At 41.1% G+C, this 21,623-nt stretch overlaps 1 protein-coding gene across 1 annotated transcript; it reads right to left on the reverse strand.

Annotated features, from left to right (window-relative positions):
* Nucleotides 1-991: 991 nt before the first annotated feature.
* LOC137258810 (acid phosphatase type 7-like) lies at nucleotides 992-19,484 on the reverse strand. The gene is made up of 9 exons (XM_067796507.1): nucleotides 19,271-19,484; nucleotides 10,671-10,885; nucleotides 9,423-9,527; nucleotides 8,955-9,107; nucleotides 8,266-8,341; nucleotides 7,730-7,853; nucleotides 7,027-7,230; nucleotides 4,282-4,475; nucleotides 992-3,372 (listed from the first exon to the last, which is right to left on the reverse strand). The coding sequence occupies exons 1-9, from the start codon at nucleotides 19,320-19,322 to the stop codon at nucleotides 2,978-2,980; spliced, it is 1,518 nt and encodes a 505-aa protein (XP_067652608.1). The 5' UTR covers nucleotides 19,323-19,484; the 3' UTR covers nucleotides 992-2,977.
* Between the last annotated feature and the right edge of the window lie 2,139 nt (nucleotides 19,485-21,623).

Raw genomic sequence — 21,623 nt, forward strand, 5'->3', positions numbered from 1 at the left:
CGCACCCAGTAGTATTCCAGCGACACGGCGGTGATTCGTAAACAATCGAGTGAGGACCAGACAGTCTTGTGATCAACATCAAGAGACTTTATCATTTGGGGATACGAATATACGTGTCTACCACCCGATCCATCTTACGACAAGCATGGATTCCTGACGACCCATTACGGACCATTCATAACATATGGCTAGGAGGAGTGGTGACGGATGCGGTCATCAGTTTTGTACATGACAAGTGGAAGGGGAGGGGGTGGGAGTGGGGGTGGGTGCTGCACACCTACTTTGTACACAAGGTATTCACATTGTACATACAACTCCATAAAAATCATCAACACCCCCACCCACCCCCACCTACCCTGGCCATAATTTATGAACGGTCCCTTAACCCCCGGATCTTCACTAATACCCAGAACCACGATCCCCGCTGATAAGAATCGTTGTACTTTGGTCCTGCCCCCTGGTGTCTTTGAAGTCTAGAACCAGCATGTCCGTCTGCGTTGTAACATTACTAATTTTGATCCTTGACAAGGGGCCTCATAGTGCCCATCTCATTCCTCCAACGGCAGCACGCACTTCTTTCATTAGCTTCACATGGAATAGTGATCATTTGATTTTGACTTGGGTTTTATGCCGCTTTATAGCAATATTCCAGCAATATCACTGCTGGGGACAGCACATATGGACTTCACACACTGCACTGTTAGCAATCGAACCTGGGTCTTCAACATCACGAGCAAAAGCTTTAACCACTGGGCTATCACACCACCCCTGATACAGGGTATAGCGGAGTAAGTCAATGATTAAATATCACGATACCCTTAGGAGTACAATGTGTGAAGCCCATTTGTGGTGCCCTCTGCACTGATATTGCTGAATGGAATATTCCTGAAAGTGACGTAAAACCATACCAATAACCTTGACATTGCATACCCAGTCAAACTCACCACATGGCGCTGCAAACCAATTAAAAATCAAAACACGAAAGTCGCAATACAAGAAAATAATTTAATGCAGACTTATGTATCTGCGCAGGATAAATACCCGTAAGCTTGAAGTGAGATTGCATCGGTGCATTCATATGACATCAAACCATTAACAACAATAACAACTATGTGCAATTTGATAGATAAATAAATAAATAAAAACGTTGATAACACTCGTGAGGTGCCCTTCAGGATGATGTATATACATTTATAAAACTCGTTAACAAGCATGTAACTGATTGGCAGACGCGGAGGATGATTTGATCATGACATGGATGAACATAGCAAAACCTCATCATTCAACTTCGCATAAAATACATGTATACTGATTTCATTCGCACAGAAGACTCTTGTATAAGCATTCATGAGTTGTTTATTAGGGTCTTCACAAGACACCTTTGGATAAATACAGGCCCAAATACTATCAGGTCATACATCTGTATACGACGTTTTGGCTGTAAAGCATTAGTTTAATGTCAGTTTATCAACGTTTGTTAACACCCAAAACGTTTTCAATATCAGTTTATGTTAGCCTTGTACCCATTGTACTCGTGCACTGTCAAACGAATGCTCTCCATTGGTAGATGTATGATGGTTTTGTATACAATGTACTTAATACTCTAATATGCATAATATTCTTTCGTGGATGTAAACCCAACCTTATTTAGATTAAATTCACTTGCGGGTGCGCATGAATGTATGAATACTAGTATTGCATAAATATTGTAAATATATCAGGATTTGCACAATGCATTATTGTGTACATGCATTATTCTGAAGTGGTGCGTCTACGACTTTCTCACAATGAAGACTGATCACAATGGTATTGGCATGTTTCAGTGAGCGGGTTTCATATATGTAATACTTTCATAGTTCACACTCGGCTGTAAAATAACCCAAAAATAGCTTTTCAGGTTCATCAGGTGACTTGAGCAATACATTCGGATTTATATACATCACTTTGCATAAACTAGGTGGATTTATAACCAGCCTACTTGGAAGATTTGCTGAGTTTTTGACAAGATTTACTTTCAAGATCCTCTTACCATCAACATTTGTCGCTGGCAACGAATAACCTCGGAAGTGGGAAGTGTTAATTTCAAAATGAAACATGGAAAATTAAAACTACACGTCACTCATTAGACATTCGAAACTAGTATTTCCTAATTATTACAAAGGGTCATTAAGTTGGTAGCTCCTGTTGGTAAGAGATGTTACTGTTGTAGCTCTTACTATTACTAAGATGAATTACGTTTGTAGCTCTTTCTGTTGCTAAGGAAGTTACTCTTTTAGCTCTTCCTGTTACTCAAGGGTATTAGGTTTGTTGCTCTTTCTGCAGCTAAGGGACGTTATTCTTGTAGCTCTTCCTGTTCCTGGGGACATTAATAGAGTAGCTCTTACAATTACTAAGGTAGATTACGTTTGTATCTCTTCCTGTTGCTAAGGGAAGTTACTGTTGTAGCTCTTCCAGGTACCTGGGGGCCTTAGGTTTGTCGCTCCTCCAGTAGGTAAAGGACGTCACTCTTTTGGCTTTTCCTGTCAATAAAGCTCTGCCTGTTGAAAAATGCTGGCACATTTCTTCTCGTTATTAAGGGGCGTTACTCCGAGATAGCGCATCCTCTGACTAAGGAGCGTTACGCCTGGCACAACTTCCACCAACTTAGCACCGTTGAGTTTTCTCGTAAATTACGTATCACAGCAGTAACGTTGAGGCTTGGCAGCAGGACCTGTGGCTGGGAAGTATGATCATATAATACATATCCGATGAAGCTATTTCATCCGACAGTGTTTGAAATCACAGATTGACATCGTTCGGAGATCAATGTGAGTCCCGTCCTGTGTATTCACAACACAACACAACAATATCCTTGTCATATGTGATCACGTCCTCCAGCGGTCATCAACATCGGATCATAACCATGGATGAAGTGATCATTGAGGAACTTCATCGTGTGATCTTGACGTCAGGGACCACGACAAGAGACCCTACGTGATCACAACGACAGCAGACCCTCATTGTCTTCGTCGGGAACAACACTCATCAGCTGGTAGTTCTTATTTCTCCGTCGTCGTCGTCGTCGTCGTCTGCACGTCACGACGCCGGCAACTACCCCGACTACCACCACCACTAGTACCACTACAATACAGATAGAGGCCGTGAGGTAATGGAAGGGTGTGGGGCAGTGACAAGAAGAATGGTCTCCCCTTCCTGCACAGCTAACATTACGCACAAAAGGGCCATGGTTGTACTGCACCAGCCACATGGAGTCGATGACGTCCCCGTTCACAGATCGTACCTGGTCCCAGTACAGGTGTGTAGAGTTGTGGACAACCAGACGGCCGTATGTGTTGTCGCCAACTTTGTCGTGTCGGTAGGCGGACCAAGGTTCTGGAAAACAATAGGATAACCACATGAATCAGTAGAATACATCGGTAATATAATGCAAAATGGATCTGAATTTTCTAGTCTGATAAAGATGGTTAATTGTGTGAACTCAAGAGGAAAGTACTATTGTATTACTCGAAAACATCGAAAATCGCCTCAAACCTCAGCAAATAAACAAACCATACTCATCCCATTTTAGCTATAAAAACAGGAATCTCGTCGGTCCGTTAAATATCCCTGGATACAATACAGAATGCTATTCTTTTAGTCTTTTTAAGCAGTTTTAGTCTTTGTTCGTATGTAGAGCCGAAAAAAGGATGGCTGTTAGCTGCTGGCGCTGTCACTAGTCGTATACTGGAAAGGATTAATGACAACTGGGGGTGTCTAAGGAATTGACCAAAATGTCGTTACGCTTCTCAAAAGTGTGCCTGTAGCAGTGTTGACAACGACTGTCGTGTAAGTGAGAGGATGGGGTGATTTGTGTCTATGTACTTCTGTAGTTAGTTGCTGGATCTCAAATTAATAGAACTCGTAATGCCTAGGAACAAGAAGGAAATATTATATGGTTATACCCTGCATTCTAAAGAGCAAAATAACTAATAAGGAATAACCATTGTAGTAGATAGTTTCAGTAAATATCGCCGCACGGTACTTTTATCTGAGTATGATAAAAAGAGAGAAATTTAACCATTTTCAATACATAAAACACTTGTTTGTTTATTTTTCCACTTCCATTTACCTGTCCTATTTGAATTACCGGAATTCACACCGGGAATTCCCTGGAGGACAACCTCGAACTGGAATATTACAACGCCATTCTGTCCCTAGAGCTCTGAAGCTGAAGGATTGTACCTCAGCACACATGGTAATGGCAGGTCAGATCTGTCGGGTTAGCAAGATTACACAACTCACTGAAACTTCCTGCCATGCCGTCCCTCCCTTCTTTGTTCCCGGCCGCCCCCGAGATGATGTGGACAGAGCTGGTGAGGTTGTTGTAGTCCGTTTTGACCAGGTTGCCCTTATAGAGAGGGAAAAGACGCTCATAGGAGTGCTCGTGTGCCTCGATCACCAAGTCGACACCCTGGACATGGAACAGATCCTCCAAGCTGGAAGAGAAGGACGCGTTTTAAAGCAATGTCTATGCAAGGTGTAAGTAAAGACTGGAATGGGAACATTTCATATTTCAGTACATGTGATAATTTATGAAGGACTCTCAAAATTGTTACAGAGATAGTTAAAAATGATATTTCCCATTGCTAACACTTCATTGACATGTTTTCAGAAACGTATTTATGTGTTCCAAACCTCCTGACCAAAGACGTAAGTTGATTCAGGGGTTTACCTGACTTATAACAGCGGGGAACCGTGGAACCGTGGAACCGTGTTCTTTGGTGGTAATAAGATGTTTGCATACAGTATTGACATGATGTAGTGTACGTTCAGGTAATGACTGGATTCGACTAAATCAGTGGTCATGTGGACATTGGTCATGACTGATAGATGATATAACAGACACAGATTACTAGTCTCAGTGCGCTGTAGGTACGTTTGTGTGGTTTGGGGGCGTACAAGACGCACATTTGTGCGTTATGTAAAACCCTGTTCTGATGTGTACATACTATATGCATTTCCCTGTTCCAAGTCTACGGGCTTCGAATTTGATTCAAGGAATTCGAGGCCAGGGAAAATTCAAATTGATACATACAGCATAGTGTATGGATTCAGTGCTTGTTTATTCTATGTAATGATGTTGAACAGATGAATAAATCCGGGCGCAGAGGCGTCTGTCTATATTCTGAACAAAGCTTCAGTGGAATGGAGTGGAATAACGTCATATACCTTAGTCTGTCTCACAGTCCCCGAACCACTTTGTACCCGTCCGACCAGCCCATTCTGCGATGCTAACGACATACATGTAAATAACAAAACTGTCACGGGACTAGGTTCCTTCAAAATGGAATTATTTGTTTCGGTCAAAATTATAAATATTCAGAGATTAATTGTTAGTCTACCTGATACCTATAACAGGTTTTCACGTCGGTTTCCTCATGAAATCGAACACCAGATCAATGGCCATAGAAAGGCCATTGTTGATAAATGTTTGATGCGCAGCGATCGTATTGTTAAGACACTGATTGTCTTGTGACCTGAGCAGTGACCCACAAAAGTATTTTCATCTCAGTCACGGTATCTTGTCTTTATGAACGACGGAAACAATGAAATAGAGATTTTCCCTTTCATTCTTGCTACGTTCGCTCCGCCCCTTCTTAGCCACTAAGATTTCTCTTCATAGATTCTAACTGACCTTTGCCTACTTTTTGATAGACAGTTATTGTGATGTCATTTTCAACCTCTTTCTACGTCATTTGACACAGGTCGTCAACGAGTATGGACGTGTCAGATGGTGACTTTGGAGAGGGACAGTTTGACTTGTTGTTTGAAGAATTGTTTACAAATACAGATTTTGAAGTTCACAGTCTAACCCAGCTGACATCTTCTCCAACACAAGAGCTTGTGAAAACCGAAGACGATGATGGTCGTTTCGTGGCTCCTCTTTCCTCTGCTGACATTAAACGTGAGCAGGAAGGCGCTATTCCGAAGAAAACTCAACAGAATAATCAGTGGGCTCTCAGTGTTTGGAAAGACTGGAAGACTAGAAATCAACGTGCTACTGCACTTCTGGAATTCGGTGTTATTCCAGAAGATATTTCGACGTTGGATAATGGAGTGTACAAGAAATTCTATGACGAAGCAGGGATAAGTACAGATGGGAGAAATATCTTAAACCACTCCGGTCTCGTGGCATGTTGTACAACGTTGTACAACAGCGGATTTACCGACAAGGCAGTTACAAGCTGCAGTAAACATCGTAGTAATGCTGTCAGGAGTTACCAACGGGAACAGTTCGGTATCCTGCAGGACATCAGCAACAAGCTCGGTCCCCCGTCTCCTACTGAAAACTTTGCAGCAAACAACGAGATTGTTCTATCTGAAACGTCCCAGATTTTCGTCACCAAAGAATCTACAGTTGAATCTCCATGCACTGTTAAAACGTTACTGACAATACATGTAGCATTGTTCTCTGCATTCCAGAATGCGTTACACGTGTTATCATTTGCAAAGGTGACAAAAAGATAACTACTGACATTTGAAAAATAGCTAAGGGTTAACAAACTGGTTCTCAGATAGTGCTAGTCACGTGTAGTTCATGTCAATAAACATATGAAAACATTGTTGATGTTCTCAAATGACCAATGAAAGCCTATGTGGGCGTGTCATGAAGAGCTATTTAGCTTTGAGTTCTTATAATTAATTAATTATTAATCATTAAGAGCAAATTTCGTTAGGCAAATCCGACTTAGTGACTGGTTGAAAAAGTAGGTTAAGTTCTAATCAGAAATGGGATGCAATCTCAAAGAAAATGCAATTGTGACATGACCCCCATCAATCCTATATTCACTGATTCAAATATTGATTTGGGGGAGTTTTTTTCATTCTGTTTACGAACTATGTAATTCAAGAGTTGTATTAATGTTATGTCATGTATATGTTTGTTTGTGTTTTGTATAATAAAATGTGACCCTGACACTTCTCCAATGCAACTTGGAAAGCAAAGAAGATATGAGTTGTTATGCCACACATATGATGAAGCCATACCTTCTTCGAACCCATCCGCTGAAAATTCTTCCTGTGCAGTCATCAATGTCGTTATTGGAGCAGTACATTGGCCGATGACCCATGGCAATGATCCAGGGTTGGGACTGTCGGTTTTGATTAGCGTGAAGAAGATCCTTTAGTAACCAATCATATTGCTCGCATACGTAATTCTGGTCATGTGTGAAATACACCTCCGTGGAATAACTGAAACGTAAGCAAAAATGTAACTACTAAATCAATAAAACTCAGAATTCTCGGTTACAGGTTATCCATTTAAACTGACAGGATTAATGTTTTTCATTCAGATGGTTTCGTCAAATGATACTCAGTGTGTCTTGAAGTAGCCTATGCTCCAAAAATGCTACGAAATTTATAGTCAATATCCCTGTTCCATTAACAGCTCGTGATTGCTTCTCTATACAAAGGACGCTTGATATCTTTTTAGTGATTCATGCAAGCATTAAGCTTCAAAGAAAGCCATCAAACGATATCCAAAGGCAGAAAGCGCTGAAGTAACACGTAACCAAAAATGCGTCACAATGGAATTCCGTTTAACCAGCTTCTGAACAGAAATGTAATAACACGATATGAAAAACTTGTTCTGGGATCTGCTTTGACTGAGTGCTTGATGGCAATCTGTTTCTGAGCACCGCACCGATATATTTTATAAATAACAATAGCTTGTGTCGCTGTAAGGAGTAACCTGATGAAATGTACTGGGCCCACGTTGTAGCTGTACCACATGGAGTTGAGGGGGATAGGCCAGGGTGTCCCGGGGGTGCTGAACCTAGTCCGGTAGTGGAGGAATGCCTCAGCTCCTGCGATCTCTGTTGATACAAGTCACATACTTGTTTGGTTAAAGATATGATGTTCCCTTACTTTATTTACAAGTTCCCGCCTTGAATAGCTGGAGACTTGCGGCATAATGCAACATTCATTCTGTTTACAAGGTCAGCTGAGTTTAGACATGTGATTTGTCTACACCATTACATATAACTCTATCTAAACAAAGTATTGGGCACTGATTTCCAGGAGGGACATTGCTGTTACGTTCCAGAAGCAATGAATTCCGTTTTTACCTCCGAATAAAAAGTAAACTTGTGGATTTCCCATTATCACAAAAATATGGATATCAAACTTGAAATACATACTGAGTGTAAATATAAATCAACATTAATAATTACAAATGTTGCCACAGATATCATCACCATCACAATGTTGATCGCCACTGTCACTTACCATGGTTGCCTGGTGATGTCATGTAGGGAATGTTGGCTGCAATGTTTTCGACGGCCCTCATAAACTGGTCACCCACCTGAAACGACGTCCATGTGTTTATTTCGCGTATTCAGATATTCATCATATTCACATTGTGGTAAATACTGAGTGAGTGTCGGTGGTGTCAGGCGTGTTTAACGATATGACAGGTCAGGTCACTGTACACACACTGTACACGTGAGGTAATTCGAACCTCGGTCTTAAGTGTGAGGCTTTAACCCATATAGAAACTGAAGACAGTCATGAATATATGAACGTTATTTCATATTCTATGAGCAAGGGAAATGTATATGGTTATCAACAATAACATTGTGCAACGTGCAAACAAAAGGTCAACGTCATGACATGTCATTGTCTGAGAGTGAGTCATGACAGAACGTAAGGTCAGGTTAGTAGAAGAGTGAGTCATGACAACGTCAGGTCAGGTCAGTAGGAGAGTGAGTCATGACAACGTCATGTAAGGTCAGTAGGAGAGTGAGTCATGACAACGTCAGGTCATGTAAGGTCAGTAGGAGAGTGAGTCATGACAGAACGTCAGGTCAGGTCATTGTCGGAGAGTCGGTCATGATAGTTCAATGTATCGCTTCATCCTATAGTTCAAGAGAATCCACATAGGAATTAAAGTCACAAGTAAACCATAAACGACCTACCAGTCCACCGTTAGAATGCATGTCGTAGGCGAAGTCGCCAATATGCCAGATGGACTCGTAATCCCCGCTGTCCACCTCTTGCTCAATTCTAGAAAACGTGTCCTTGCCCTCAACGCCAAGGTCGCCGTACACCAGAAACGCAGCTCTCCGACTCTGTAACCATGTTTGGATATGGCGATAGAAGACATATTTCCAGGAAATGTGTAAACCAAGGCAGACTCATCATGAATCTTTCTGAACTTTCCGTCAACCGAGATAAAACAATGCACTCGACTGTTTACATTTAAATACGAAAATAATCCTGATGGTGTGAAAATACTGTCAGAACATATGAGCAGTGCTCAGGTACTATTAGCCACCATTCGAATTTCAGTGGTTAGGATAAAACGCATGGATTACCTGTAGGACGAGAGCTAAAGTATTTTTGCACAGAAAAATGAAGAAATCACACACAATTACAATACTCACAGTGGTCACATCCATCGTCGTGAAGCTGAAGATGCGAGATGACGTCGTGGTCGCGCCCTCTACACTTGTTACCTTGTAGAAGTATTTCGTCTTGGCTTTCAGTTTCTGGAAAACCAGATAACATTTTACAGCGTCAACATTTTAAAAACGAGTGTTCAAGAAAGGACACGGCGTCTATTCTGTCGAATACGCCGGCACCGTTCGACCCCAAATCTCTGAGAATTGATGTCACCATTTCAGTACCTAGTGTCTCGAATTTGTCACAGAATTAGAGTTCTGTTTGGGACGTTGGACTATTCTAATTGGGAATTTTGTTTCTTTGTTATTCAACGACACCCTCTGCAATATTCCAGCTATATAGCGACGGTCTGTAAATAATCGAGTATGGATCAGACAATCCAGTGATAAGAATCGATCTGCGTATTTGGGATGCGACAACATGTCAGCTAGCTGGACCATCCCGTTAGACCCTCCTTGCGACAAGCATGAGTTGCTGAAAACCAACCCTAACCCGGATCTCATCGGGATCAAATTGAGAATAGTGCAATGGAATCATGGTAGCGGACTGAATTCGAGTGTCATCCAACAGAGTGTAAATAAAATATACACGGTAACTGATGGTCTTAATAATTTGTATCGTCCTTATTTATGATCCATTATTGTATGTCATGATAAGCGCAAGCATCAATCTTCGAAAACATGTCTAGTTTTCCGTAATTTCAGGTACTGGCTGAGGTTTCCATAGATCGAATGAATGTCCAAAATATACTCTGATCTGACATTTCTCTGTGCCAAGGTTTGAGGACACACCATTAGAATGTCATTTTTCAGAAACAGCTTTCTGTAAAACAATTCTGCTTCATTTCTTTACATTTCGATCTTTCGAAAGATTGAGCCCGCATAGCACACAAATATATGTTTAATAAGCTACAGGATAAAGTACAGTCTCATCTCATCCACAGTCATTCATTGTAATCATTCCATCATTTGCACGGGAAATGTGGAAGTCTCGATACTGATTGGCTGAGAATGTCGAAACTCCGACGCTGATTCACTGATCAGAAGCCTGGGTTCGATTCTCTACATTGGTACACTGTCTGATGCCCATTCATGGTGTCCCCCGCCGTGGTATTGCTTAGGATACTGCTAAAAGAGCTAACTCACTCATTCATTCATTTTGAAAATATCACGGGATTGGGATAGTTATGTGGTGGTAGCGTGCAGTTTCAACCTTTCACAAAGTCATACCTTTAGCTGTGCTCTGTGCATGAACTGTCGGGCGTTCCAGCTCTCAAATGTCAGACGGGTCATAGTGCTGTTCGCCCGTTCTGTCAGCTGAACCCGATCCTCGCCATATTGGACAACGCCCTTGACGTCCTCCAGCGTTGACCACAACACCACCATCTGGTCGGGGGTGTCGCCATAGCTGATGTGTACTTGCTCTGGTGGTTCCAGACACGACACTGCAAGGAGTTCAATGGTATTACTGTTCTATGTGTGGAAAGATCTTTTGGACTATATTAGTCTTTTTATTAATTGTGTTGAATTTTGTTGTTATATTTTTGTGCATGCAACCGTATGTGTTTATTTGATCGCATTTAATTCAACTGAAGATGGTGGTCGAAATGGTATATGTCACACTCTTGTCACACTCTTTGGCGAATCTTTAAGAAAATTCCTGGATCCGCCAATGACACTGGACTGAAGACATTATATCCTGGAGATGGAAAAATACACTTTTGTGGGTATCTCAAGATAGCAGCATGTAACCACTGCAATAATGTATCATTGTATTATTATAATTCGTGGTGATAGAGGCGGTGGGTTAATGGTTAAAGCGTTTGCTCGTCACATGGGAGACCCAGGTTCGATTCCCCACATGGGTACAACGTGTGTAGCTCATTTCTGGAGTCCCCCGTCGTGGTATTGTTGGACAATTGCTAAACGGCGAAAAACTGTACTCACTCGCTCATGATGTTTTAAAGGGAGACAAGAATAGAGTATATCAACAATCCTAACAAATATGATTCAAGCCATTATCCCATTAATTTCCTCCACTTCCTTGTATTTTAGTCGTACCTATGTATGAACTAATCGCACCATGTTTGTGAGAGATATAGTGACGTTAGGCCCCACTGACACATTCAATAATAATACGCATTCTGGATATCATGAACGAATTTCGGCAGTTCATTGTAAGCATGTTTTACGGTAACAGTATATGTGTATGTTATTTTGTCCTGGAAAATGCAAACACCCAAATCCTCACTCGTCCAAATTGTGAACATCAGTTTATATGAATCTGATAAAGATCTTTTTAGCTCCGTTAATGCTATTTCTCTTACATGTCACAAAATATTGTCATATTTGCAATTGCATACTACGTTAATTTATAAGTTGATACGTTGATTTGAATGATCCTATCAGTTTGTTTAGGTGCACTAAATTAAGGTCTTTAAACTGTGGGTGCACGTGTATTTTCAATGTGGTTAGGAAGTGTAAAAGGCATTGAAATTTACAAAGAGAGGTATCTAATGAACGCACCCTTTTAACCCCTTTATAACCACCCCTAAACACGACGTATGGTATGCACGGACACGTACATGGGATGTCATTCTTGATTTTAACGTTTTTCAAGAAGGTCGATAAGCGTTAAATCACTGTTGGCCATACATAATTTGGCCAATCACCCCCTTCGTTACGTTACAACGTCTCTCCCGTTTTGGGGTTGTTTTTGTGTGTGTGTGTGTGTGTGTGTGTGTGTTCTTTTCATTTTCGTACACGTGCAAATTTCACAACATACACCACTCATCTTTCAAGAACGGTTACTGTACAAACAACTATCGTAAATTTTGAAAAAAAAAATGAAGCTCCCCTACGTTTTCTTTTTGAGTATGTCACGCAATTAAAGGTAAGGAGGTCCCCTGGCACATGACTCAAGTGTGAGAGATTCGCCTGTTCATTATACAAACATCACTAAACGACTTACACGCAGGCCCCTTGGTAATGTTCAGCAGTTGCTATGGACGCCACGGCGCCAGAGTTAACACTTCTGCATGGTTACCAAGGCGAGTCACACATTAGACAGTGTTCGCCTCGTCGCCTTTATATACACGAACAATAGGGGAGTGTGCATCTATAGAACACTGTGTTTACTGGTTAGTGCACGGAGACAGATTTACTAAATGAGTTGCTGTTTGCACCCAAACCTGTCAATAAATGGTATTTTGATCCATACAATTTGACTCATAGTGCTGGTATTGACGATTGCTTTGGTTGGGGATTGTGTTTTTGTTTGATTATGTGTTTTGGTAGGGTAATGATATTAATACTGTGTTATTATAAGAGAGTCAATGGTTGGCGGTAGCCCGAAAGTAAGAACACGTGTCCGCCATTGTCCACGTCAGCGTTGCTGACCTTGAACCTACGCCAAGTCTGTATGTCATAGAAATACAGTCACGATCATCTCAGAGTTAAGGCTGTGACTGTCGAACTGTTCTTAGGGGGATTATAGGTACATAGGAACTTTTAATCCAACTGTTGGATTCAGTGCCACTGTAGACTTGCTCCAAGGCTGTGCTGAATGAATGATTGGTTGGTTGGTTGGTTGGTTGGTTGTTTAACGTCGCACTCAGTAATATTCCATGATGTTTGTGAGTAATATTCCAGCTAAATGGCAGCTGTCAATAATCAAGTCTGGACCAGAAGATCCAGTGATCAACATCATGAGTATCGACAAACGCAACTCTGACACGGGTGGGTGAGTGAGTGAGTGAATTTAGTTTTACGACACACTCAGCAATATTCCAACTATATGGCGGCGGTCTGTAAATAATGGAGACTGGACCAGGCAATCCAGTGATCAACAGCATGAGCATCGATCTACCCAGCTGGGAACTGATGACGTGTATCAATCAAGTCAGCGAGGCCTCACCACCCGGTACAGTAAGTCACCTCTCAAGCATGGGTTAATTATAGAAGATCAGTTCCGGATCTTCACGAATGATATTAGGCACAACTACAGTCGTCACTCTGGTTTGGTATTAACGGAAGAAAAAGAACAATAATCTACAAGCCGTTATAAATATAAGACTAAGACATTTATGAATACAGAGTTAACATGGCAAATGGGCACTTCCAGCGCAAGTGATTTTCCTGTATTCTTCCCGGTTCTACCTGACTGATATTCTTAACGCCTGGGGTCAAATGTACTTTACGTCCCGCCCGACCGTTGTGGCTGAGACGCGGCGTGGAGACGAAGTTAAGCGCCGAGTAACGCATCCATCAATTATGCGAAGGCGATCAGGGTCACGGAAGTCCATTAATCGAATATATTGAATTGAATAGCACAGTGAAAACTGATGATGCTTTCACATTAGTTTCTAATCAGCATGCTTACAGAGGTAACGGTATGAAATAAATATCAAAGCATTATCAGAATTGTCAAAAGATGTATGTAAAAAGGTGGAAACATGGTGATAGGATTTTGCATTTGAATAATCAATATTGTTAATCGCTCGTACGGCATGCATATTGATGTTGTGTGGTGGTTTCCATACAACTCATATTCAAATGACGGATTATCCAGGATGGGACCTCTAGTCGACCAAGAGGACTGAGACGTGAATAGATGTGACGAAACAATCAACCAAATACAAAACCGTCATTTAAAAAGATATATATATATATATTTATGGCACAGATTTGAAAAAAGGCAAAATTCTTCTGCTGCAAAAATATTTTGTCGCAAGATGGTATTTTGGTTGTTGTTTTTTTTTAATATTAAGTCTCATGCATGCAATTTTAAAATGTTATGCGAATGTAACTGAAATTTATACAGCCTCTGTACAGCACGCAGTCGTGTGATAAATCATATGCTGAAACATTTAACAGAAGAAAAATATTAATAACGACGTGAAAAGCAATACCCCATGTCCAGTAGTTGCTAAGGAAGACGCTAGGCACGGTTCACAGTTTGACCTGGTTACCAAGGTGAGTGATGCATTAGACAGTACCGCTAGCATCACGCATATTAATAATACAGAAAGGCTTCATATAAGCCCATGTATACTGGTTAGAGCTCATACACAGTGTTGCTAAATGCGTTTCCCTACATACAGAAATACTTCAAAAACAGTTGGCAATACAAACACGTTGAAAACCCCTAATTTAGCCGAGACCTACGTATGCAGAACCATCCTGCGTTCAACCGGGATTCAGTTACTTCTGAATATCAGGCAAAATATTTTACCCTCAATAGAAAGCGTTATGGGTTATTTTTTGTACCCTTTTAACCTTTGGTGTGTACAGGAAACTTTATTCCGTTATCCCGCATTGATTGGGTCTCGAATTTAACTCCTACTATTTAGACCCGTGAGAAACCGGGTTAGAACTGGTCTTCAGTAACCCATTCTTGTCGTTCGAGGCGACTAACAGAATCGGGTGATCGCTGAATGGTTGTCACATGTCATCTTATCGCAGTGGCGTTGATTGATACTCAAGCTGTTGATCACTGGATAGTCAGACTCGATTATTTACAGACAGCCATAGTATAACTGGAATATTGCTGGGTACGGCGTTAAACGACAATCCATACAACCGATTAGGTGTCTGCTTCTGAGGGTGTGTGTTCGAATCCCGGGTGGGACTCAACTCAAAAACGTATTAGAATTTGTACTTTACCACCGATGTGTAATCCCCAATATAGCATATGTTACGTACAACCTACTTTTAGATAATCCGTACGGTGTGGCGACAGCACCTCCACCGAGTTTTCTGTTCAGAACACAAAAATAAAGTGTTGGCAGCGTTCAAAACTGACATTTTATTTACAGTTGACTTTATTAGTTGGCAGTGGTCATGACTTGTGTTTATGCTTCTTGGCACCATAAGTAGTACGTATTATCGCAATCGTGGTCTTCCCCTTCTCGGGACTGTGGGCTTGCCTATAGTGGTTAAAGGCGCGTTCGGACGTCACGCCGAAGACCTGAGATCGCTTCCCCTCATTGGCACAATGAGTGAAGCCCATTTCTGGTGTCCCCCGCCATGATATTGCCAGAATTTTGCTAAAAGAAGCATAAAACTATACTCACTCACGGTGTTTAAAAGGAAGACTAGAATCGAGTATATTGACAGTCCTACCAAATATGATTCAAGCCATTTAAATCCCACTACTTACTTTACGTATTACCTGTGTACGAACTTGTCTTACTGCGTTTATAAATTACAGAGATATCGCTAAAAGCGACATAAGACCCATCTCGCTCATTCAGCATTAATACGCTAAATTCACTCATTCTTCCCCTTCTCTCGGAGCGCCAGTGGTTCTAAAGTATTAGTGCGCCCGCACCTACTTTTGTCGTACACACGAAATGAACTGTCTTTAGTTTACATTGGATTTCGTTACGCGAATTTTCTCGGGTTAACCACGTTTTAATTTAATCAAACAAAATTGAAAGTGCATAATAAACAGAATATTTCAGGTGTCTAGTAAACTGTCATATCTTTCGACTCGCGACTTGAAGAACGGGCGTTTTTTACGTCACGTGATTATATGTCACAGGAAACATGAAATATCCTGTATCATTTATAGTTGAAAGAGTTGAATTAATAAATAAAAGCAACACGTTCAACTTTGTCTGGAACCATTACAGATTAACGAGACTGTACACGTCTCGTGGATGTATATGAATGTTTGCAGGTGCTGGACGCGTGGTCGAGCTATACAGAAGTTGATAGTCAAGTAGAAACAACATGTTATTAACGTCAACCCTTTCTTTGTTGCATACACTACTAGAAGAAGTTGACATCCATAATATTTTGTCTTATGTATGTGGTCAAGAATTTTCAAATTATTTTGCAAACATACGGAGACGGAGATTTTGGATATTAGTAACTGATTTTCTTTCCGTCAACGTTTGGCTTTCAAGATACATTAAGGGCCCTTCTACACAATATGGTTGCAAATGTAACTTGTAGTAAAACTGTATTTATTCACATTCCAAACTGGCACTCCTGTCGTCCCCATCACATCTACAGATGTTTGCCGCATAACGTATACAGCGAAGCCAATATTGTTTGGATAGCCCACAGCACTAATTGAAGATGGTATATCAAAGCACTACAACTCAATAAGCGCTGAAGCCGAAATAGACTAGGTGCAAGTGGTTCCACGGAAAGGAAAGAAAACCACTGTAAATTGAGCCTCATGAAGATATGAAGATTCGGGTTTTTAGAATTGATCTTCAGTAGCCCGTGCTTGTCGAAAGAGTGAGTTTAGTTTTACGCCGCATTCAGCAATATGCCAGCTATATAGCCGGCGGTCTGTAAATAATCGAGACTAGACAAGACAATCCAGTGATCAACAGCATGAGCATCGATCTGCGCACCTTTGAACCGATGTCAACCAAGGCAGCGAGTCTGGTCATACGGTCTCGTTAGTCGCCTCTTACGACATACCCGTGAAGGTCCCGGCGTAGAACAGGCCTTCAGCACCCATGCTTGCCATACAAGGCGACCATGCTTGTCGTAAGAGGCGACTAACGGGATTGGGTGGTGTGGTCAGGCCCTCTGACTTGTTTGACTTTTGTCATTGTATCCCAGCTGCGTTGACTGATGCTCAAGCTGTTGATCACTAGATTGTCTGGTCCAGACTGGATTATCTGGCAAAAGCGCCATATATCTGGAGTATTGCTGCGTGCGGCGTCCAGTTAAACTCATTCACTGGAAACTCAAGAACATCTTAATCAATGCCCGTTACTAATCATGTGTTCAGCTGGTGTTGAAGCGAACTGGGGGTCACAGCCTGCAATTGCTGAACCTGTCCGGATATGATGAAGGGTCGTTCAGTCACATTTGGAAACAAACTCCATGTTCCAAGTTCGATGTGACATAAATGCGATACAGACTAAACGTGCATGTCTGAAGAAGTATTTTGGGTTATAGTTGCTGATTTTAAAGTTTCATTTAAGCATTGAAAGACGAGGAACGAAATTTTTTAATCGATATCAGAGCATATTATACATTAGTTATATTTGAAAATAATTTGAAACATAGATTTGCAATATGCCTCCTGTAAACTCACACGAAAACATATCTACATCCATGGAACCATGTCATTTTACTAAAACTAACAAAATGATTACAAAATAAAATTGCAATCATATTTTGTATAGTTTTGTAACTGGTACACATATAATCTGGGTAACCATCGTCAAAGGAGAAAAAGTAACTGTATGATAATTTGTCTGTAACAGCTTGCTCCGGGACATTTGATTACACTAATGCATTCCGATATGAATAGAAATCGTACAGGTAAATCCAATCAATCACCTGTGAGGTGACTGATTGACCTGCAATGGGCCAGATTGCGGGTGTGGCATGAGCACGGTACTGCTGAATAACACACTAATGAAGATCATGCAATATGGAAGCAATTAGGGTGTGTTCAATTGCAAAAACAGTCTGCAAGTGTGATGATCGAAAACCAGCGTGTTATCGACCGGTATCGACTAACAGGAAGAAAGACCGTGCTAATTAGTGGCGTAACGACATGCTCGAGTTATCAAGGAAGCGAAGGAGGGATGGTATCTGCCCTTTTGGGGAAATTATGCATGTTTACCTATTCAGCGCAATAACACAGTATTGCTCAACGAGCGAACGCTCAACTCTACTGCCCCTATCAATATGACTTAGGCGCGTATTGACTGAAAGAGTTGAGAATGGGGTGGTATAAGGTTTTTTTATTTGAACATGTGGCGTGTTCGTTGAGAATCGGGTGCGGTTTGGGTTGATTAAGTTGAGAATGGGGCGTATTGGTTGATAAAGTTGAGAAGTTTCAAAGGGTCGAAATGGAAATGACTGTATTTTTAAATAAATTATGTACGAAAAAATAATGTTACACTTATACTTTTCATGACGCCCATACATTACAGAGATGCTAATGTCACCATCACCGACATATTGTCCAGGTTGTTGTTGAGGCCACAACGCTGGAATGACATGTGCAGTATGACAACGATACGCTTGACCGAATGCAAGGAAATTGGCAGCTGGTTCTATAACCGACAACAAGGATCGTCTCAGTTCACATGCCATGTCCGTATATGCTTTCAGTCACTTTCTTTGTTCACCCACCTGACCGTGTACTTCAAAGTGACATTAATAGGTTTAAAATGTCTTCCCGTATTAGAGTGCTCACTGAGTTCACAGCACAGCTTATATAAAGTTTCAAACGTGCTGGTAATAGCTCAAAGCGGATACATACATTTCCGTCATGGATTACATAATCCCTTCGACCTTGCCCGCCTTATGGTGACTAGAAGGGGAATTAGGCCTTATTCATATGGAAGCGACACCTGCCCGACCATGCCCGTAATAAAAGTCGATATGTAAAACAATGGGACATCGTTGTCAAATTGAAATAGCATTCCGACGAACAATACTTCGTCCTGAACAGTCCTAATGTATATTTAATTCTGCACTTGTATGTGGCCCAAAGATCGAATCAATGTTCTTTGATTGACGATCAGTACTTGCTGTGTTCTTTACAGTTCGTGAACGAGGCCAGTTCTTTATACTCTGATAAATGGCCATTTGTTATTTACACTTTTATATAACAATAACGAAAAATAACCGATGTTCCGATTTTCATCGATACATGTAGATCGGAATATGTGTAATATGTAATTGTCGCCAGTATTGTTTACTTTTATACCCGATGGAATATGAAACAAACAACTAACTAGGTACTCGGTGAATCCTAACTGATATTATTATCATTAATTATTCTATGGGTGAGAGCATCATAATCAAACAATGAATTAGATGTTATACAGATTCCGCCTCACCTGTGACCAAAACAAGCATAAATATCGGTGAGGACATCTTCAGTCGATTCATCCCTGCTCTCACGCCGGTAGGTAGTCCAGTATATGTCCAGCACAGCTGACAAGCAATATGTACACTACGCCAGTATGCGACTGCAAATGGTAATTTCAATTCATCTCAACCTTCCGTGCCCAGGCGTGCATGTTTATCCTAATAACGGTCATGGAAAATACTCCGGAGTAAACAATGTCTATTCACTAGTCACACGTGAGTCTGTCAATGTTCCTTTTTCTCTTATTTACGATTGGTCATCCCGTGACTTCGACGACAGCTATTGGTTAATATCAACCGCCCTACCACGCATGAGCGACTGCGTGTCATAGCAACAGCGCGTGTAAGCAAGGGTGTACCACCTGACTAGCATAATATGTACATTAGTGACATGCCAGGGGGCGTGCTGTAAGCTTGTGTGTAACATCCCATAGGCAGGGGCCTGAGTCGTGCTCTAATCTCAACTGCAGTGCGTTGGGTCAACTTATGCTTAAAGTCATCTGGTCAGCTTTCCTAGCTCCTTCCATAAAAAATTTTCTTAAGTTATATCAAGTACACACCGTACCAGAATATCGTTCGTGAGATATGGAAAGGTTTGAAAAAATCCTCTCCTCTCATCCACACAACTTTCAGCTCCCCTTCACTGAAATTTAGTGTGGTTCGTTATAGGAAATAGAACTGCATCTACGCTCATATAATATATATGAGCACACACACACACACACACACACACACACACACACACACACACACACACACACACACACACACACACACACACACACACGTGTATGCCTATGTGTATATATGCGTGTGTGTATATGTATATGTGTGTATATATATAGATAGAGATAGATAGATAGATAGATAGATAGATATAGATAGATAGATAGATAGATAGATAGACATATAGATATAGATATATATGTGTGTGTGCGTGCGTGCGTGCCTGTGTGGATATGGATTGAAGTGAGATGCTTATTTGAACATAATGTAGTGTCCCGAGACTACTGCCTATTTGCCTTCTGCATATAACACTGTACAAAGACTATACCTGATAATATTCGAGGCTGAACTGACGCATTCTGCCCACGTGCTTACCTATGCTATATGGTTTGCGTTATTGCTGTTTAACGCCACCCACAGCAACACTTCATCACAATGTCGGCGGTATGTAAAGAATACTGTCTGGACCAGACAATCCAGTGATCAGCGTGAACATCTCACACATACACACACACACGTATGTGTGTATGCCTATGTATATATATGCGTGTGTGTATGTATATATGTGTGTATATATATGTGTGTGTGTATGTATGTGCGTGTATATATGTGTGTGTGTGTATGTGTGTATGCCTATATATATATATGTGTGTGCGTGCGTGCCTGTGTGGATATGGATTGAAGTGAGATGCTTATTTGAACATAATGTAGTGTCCCGAGACTACTGCCTATTTGCCTTCTGCATATAACACTGTACAAAGACTTTACCTGATAATATTCGAGGCTGAACTGACGCATTCTGCCCACGTGCTTACCTATGCTATATGGTTTGCGTTATTGCTGTTTAACGCCACCCACAGCAACACTTCATCACAATGTCGGCGGTATGTAAAGAATACTGTCTGGACCAGACAATCCAGTGATCAGCGTGAACATCTCACACATACACACACACACGTATGTGTGTATGCCTATGTATATATATGCGCGTGTGTGTGTATGTATATATGTGTGTGTATATATATGTGTGTGTGTATGTATGTGCGAGTATATATATGTGTGTGTGTATGTGTGTATGCCTATATATATATATGTGTGTGCGTGCGTACGTGCGTGCCTGTGTGGATATGGATTGAAGTGAGATGCTTATTTGAACATAATGTAGTGTCCCGAGACTACTGCCTATTTGCCTTCTGTATATAACACTGTACAAAGACTTTACCTGATAATATTCGAGGCTGAACTGACGCATTCTGCCCACGTGCTTACCTATGCTATATGGTTTGCGTTATTGCTGTTTAACGCCACCCACAGCAACACTTCATCACAATGTCGGCGGTATGTAAAGAATACTGTCTGGACCAGCCAATCCAATGACCAGCGTGAACATCAGGAACAAATGTTCAACCAAACAACCCTCTGTCGTATATTATAAGCTCTGTGACTTTGTTAAATATACGGAGAAATATATACATACATGTATTCCTTGCTGAGAATAAGAAACAATTGTACACAGTAGATGTAATTCAACACTGACATGTCTTTTTCACTTACAAAAAAATCACTATATGTGTTTCCGTATCTCTGTTTTCTCTG

The sequence above is a fragment of the Haliotis asinina genome, chromosome 12 (genome assembly GCF_037392515.1).
Source record: "Haliotis asinina isolate JCU_RB_2024 chromosome 12, JCU_Hal_asi_v2, whole genome shotgun sequence".
Classification (NCBI taxonomy): domain Eukaryota; kingdom Metazoa; phylum Mollusca; class Gastropoda; order Lepetellida; family Haliotidae; genus Haliotis; species Haliotis asinina.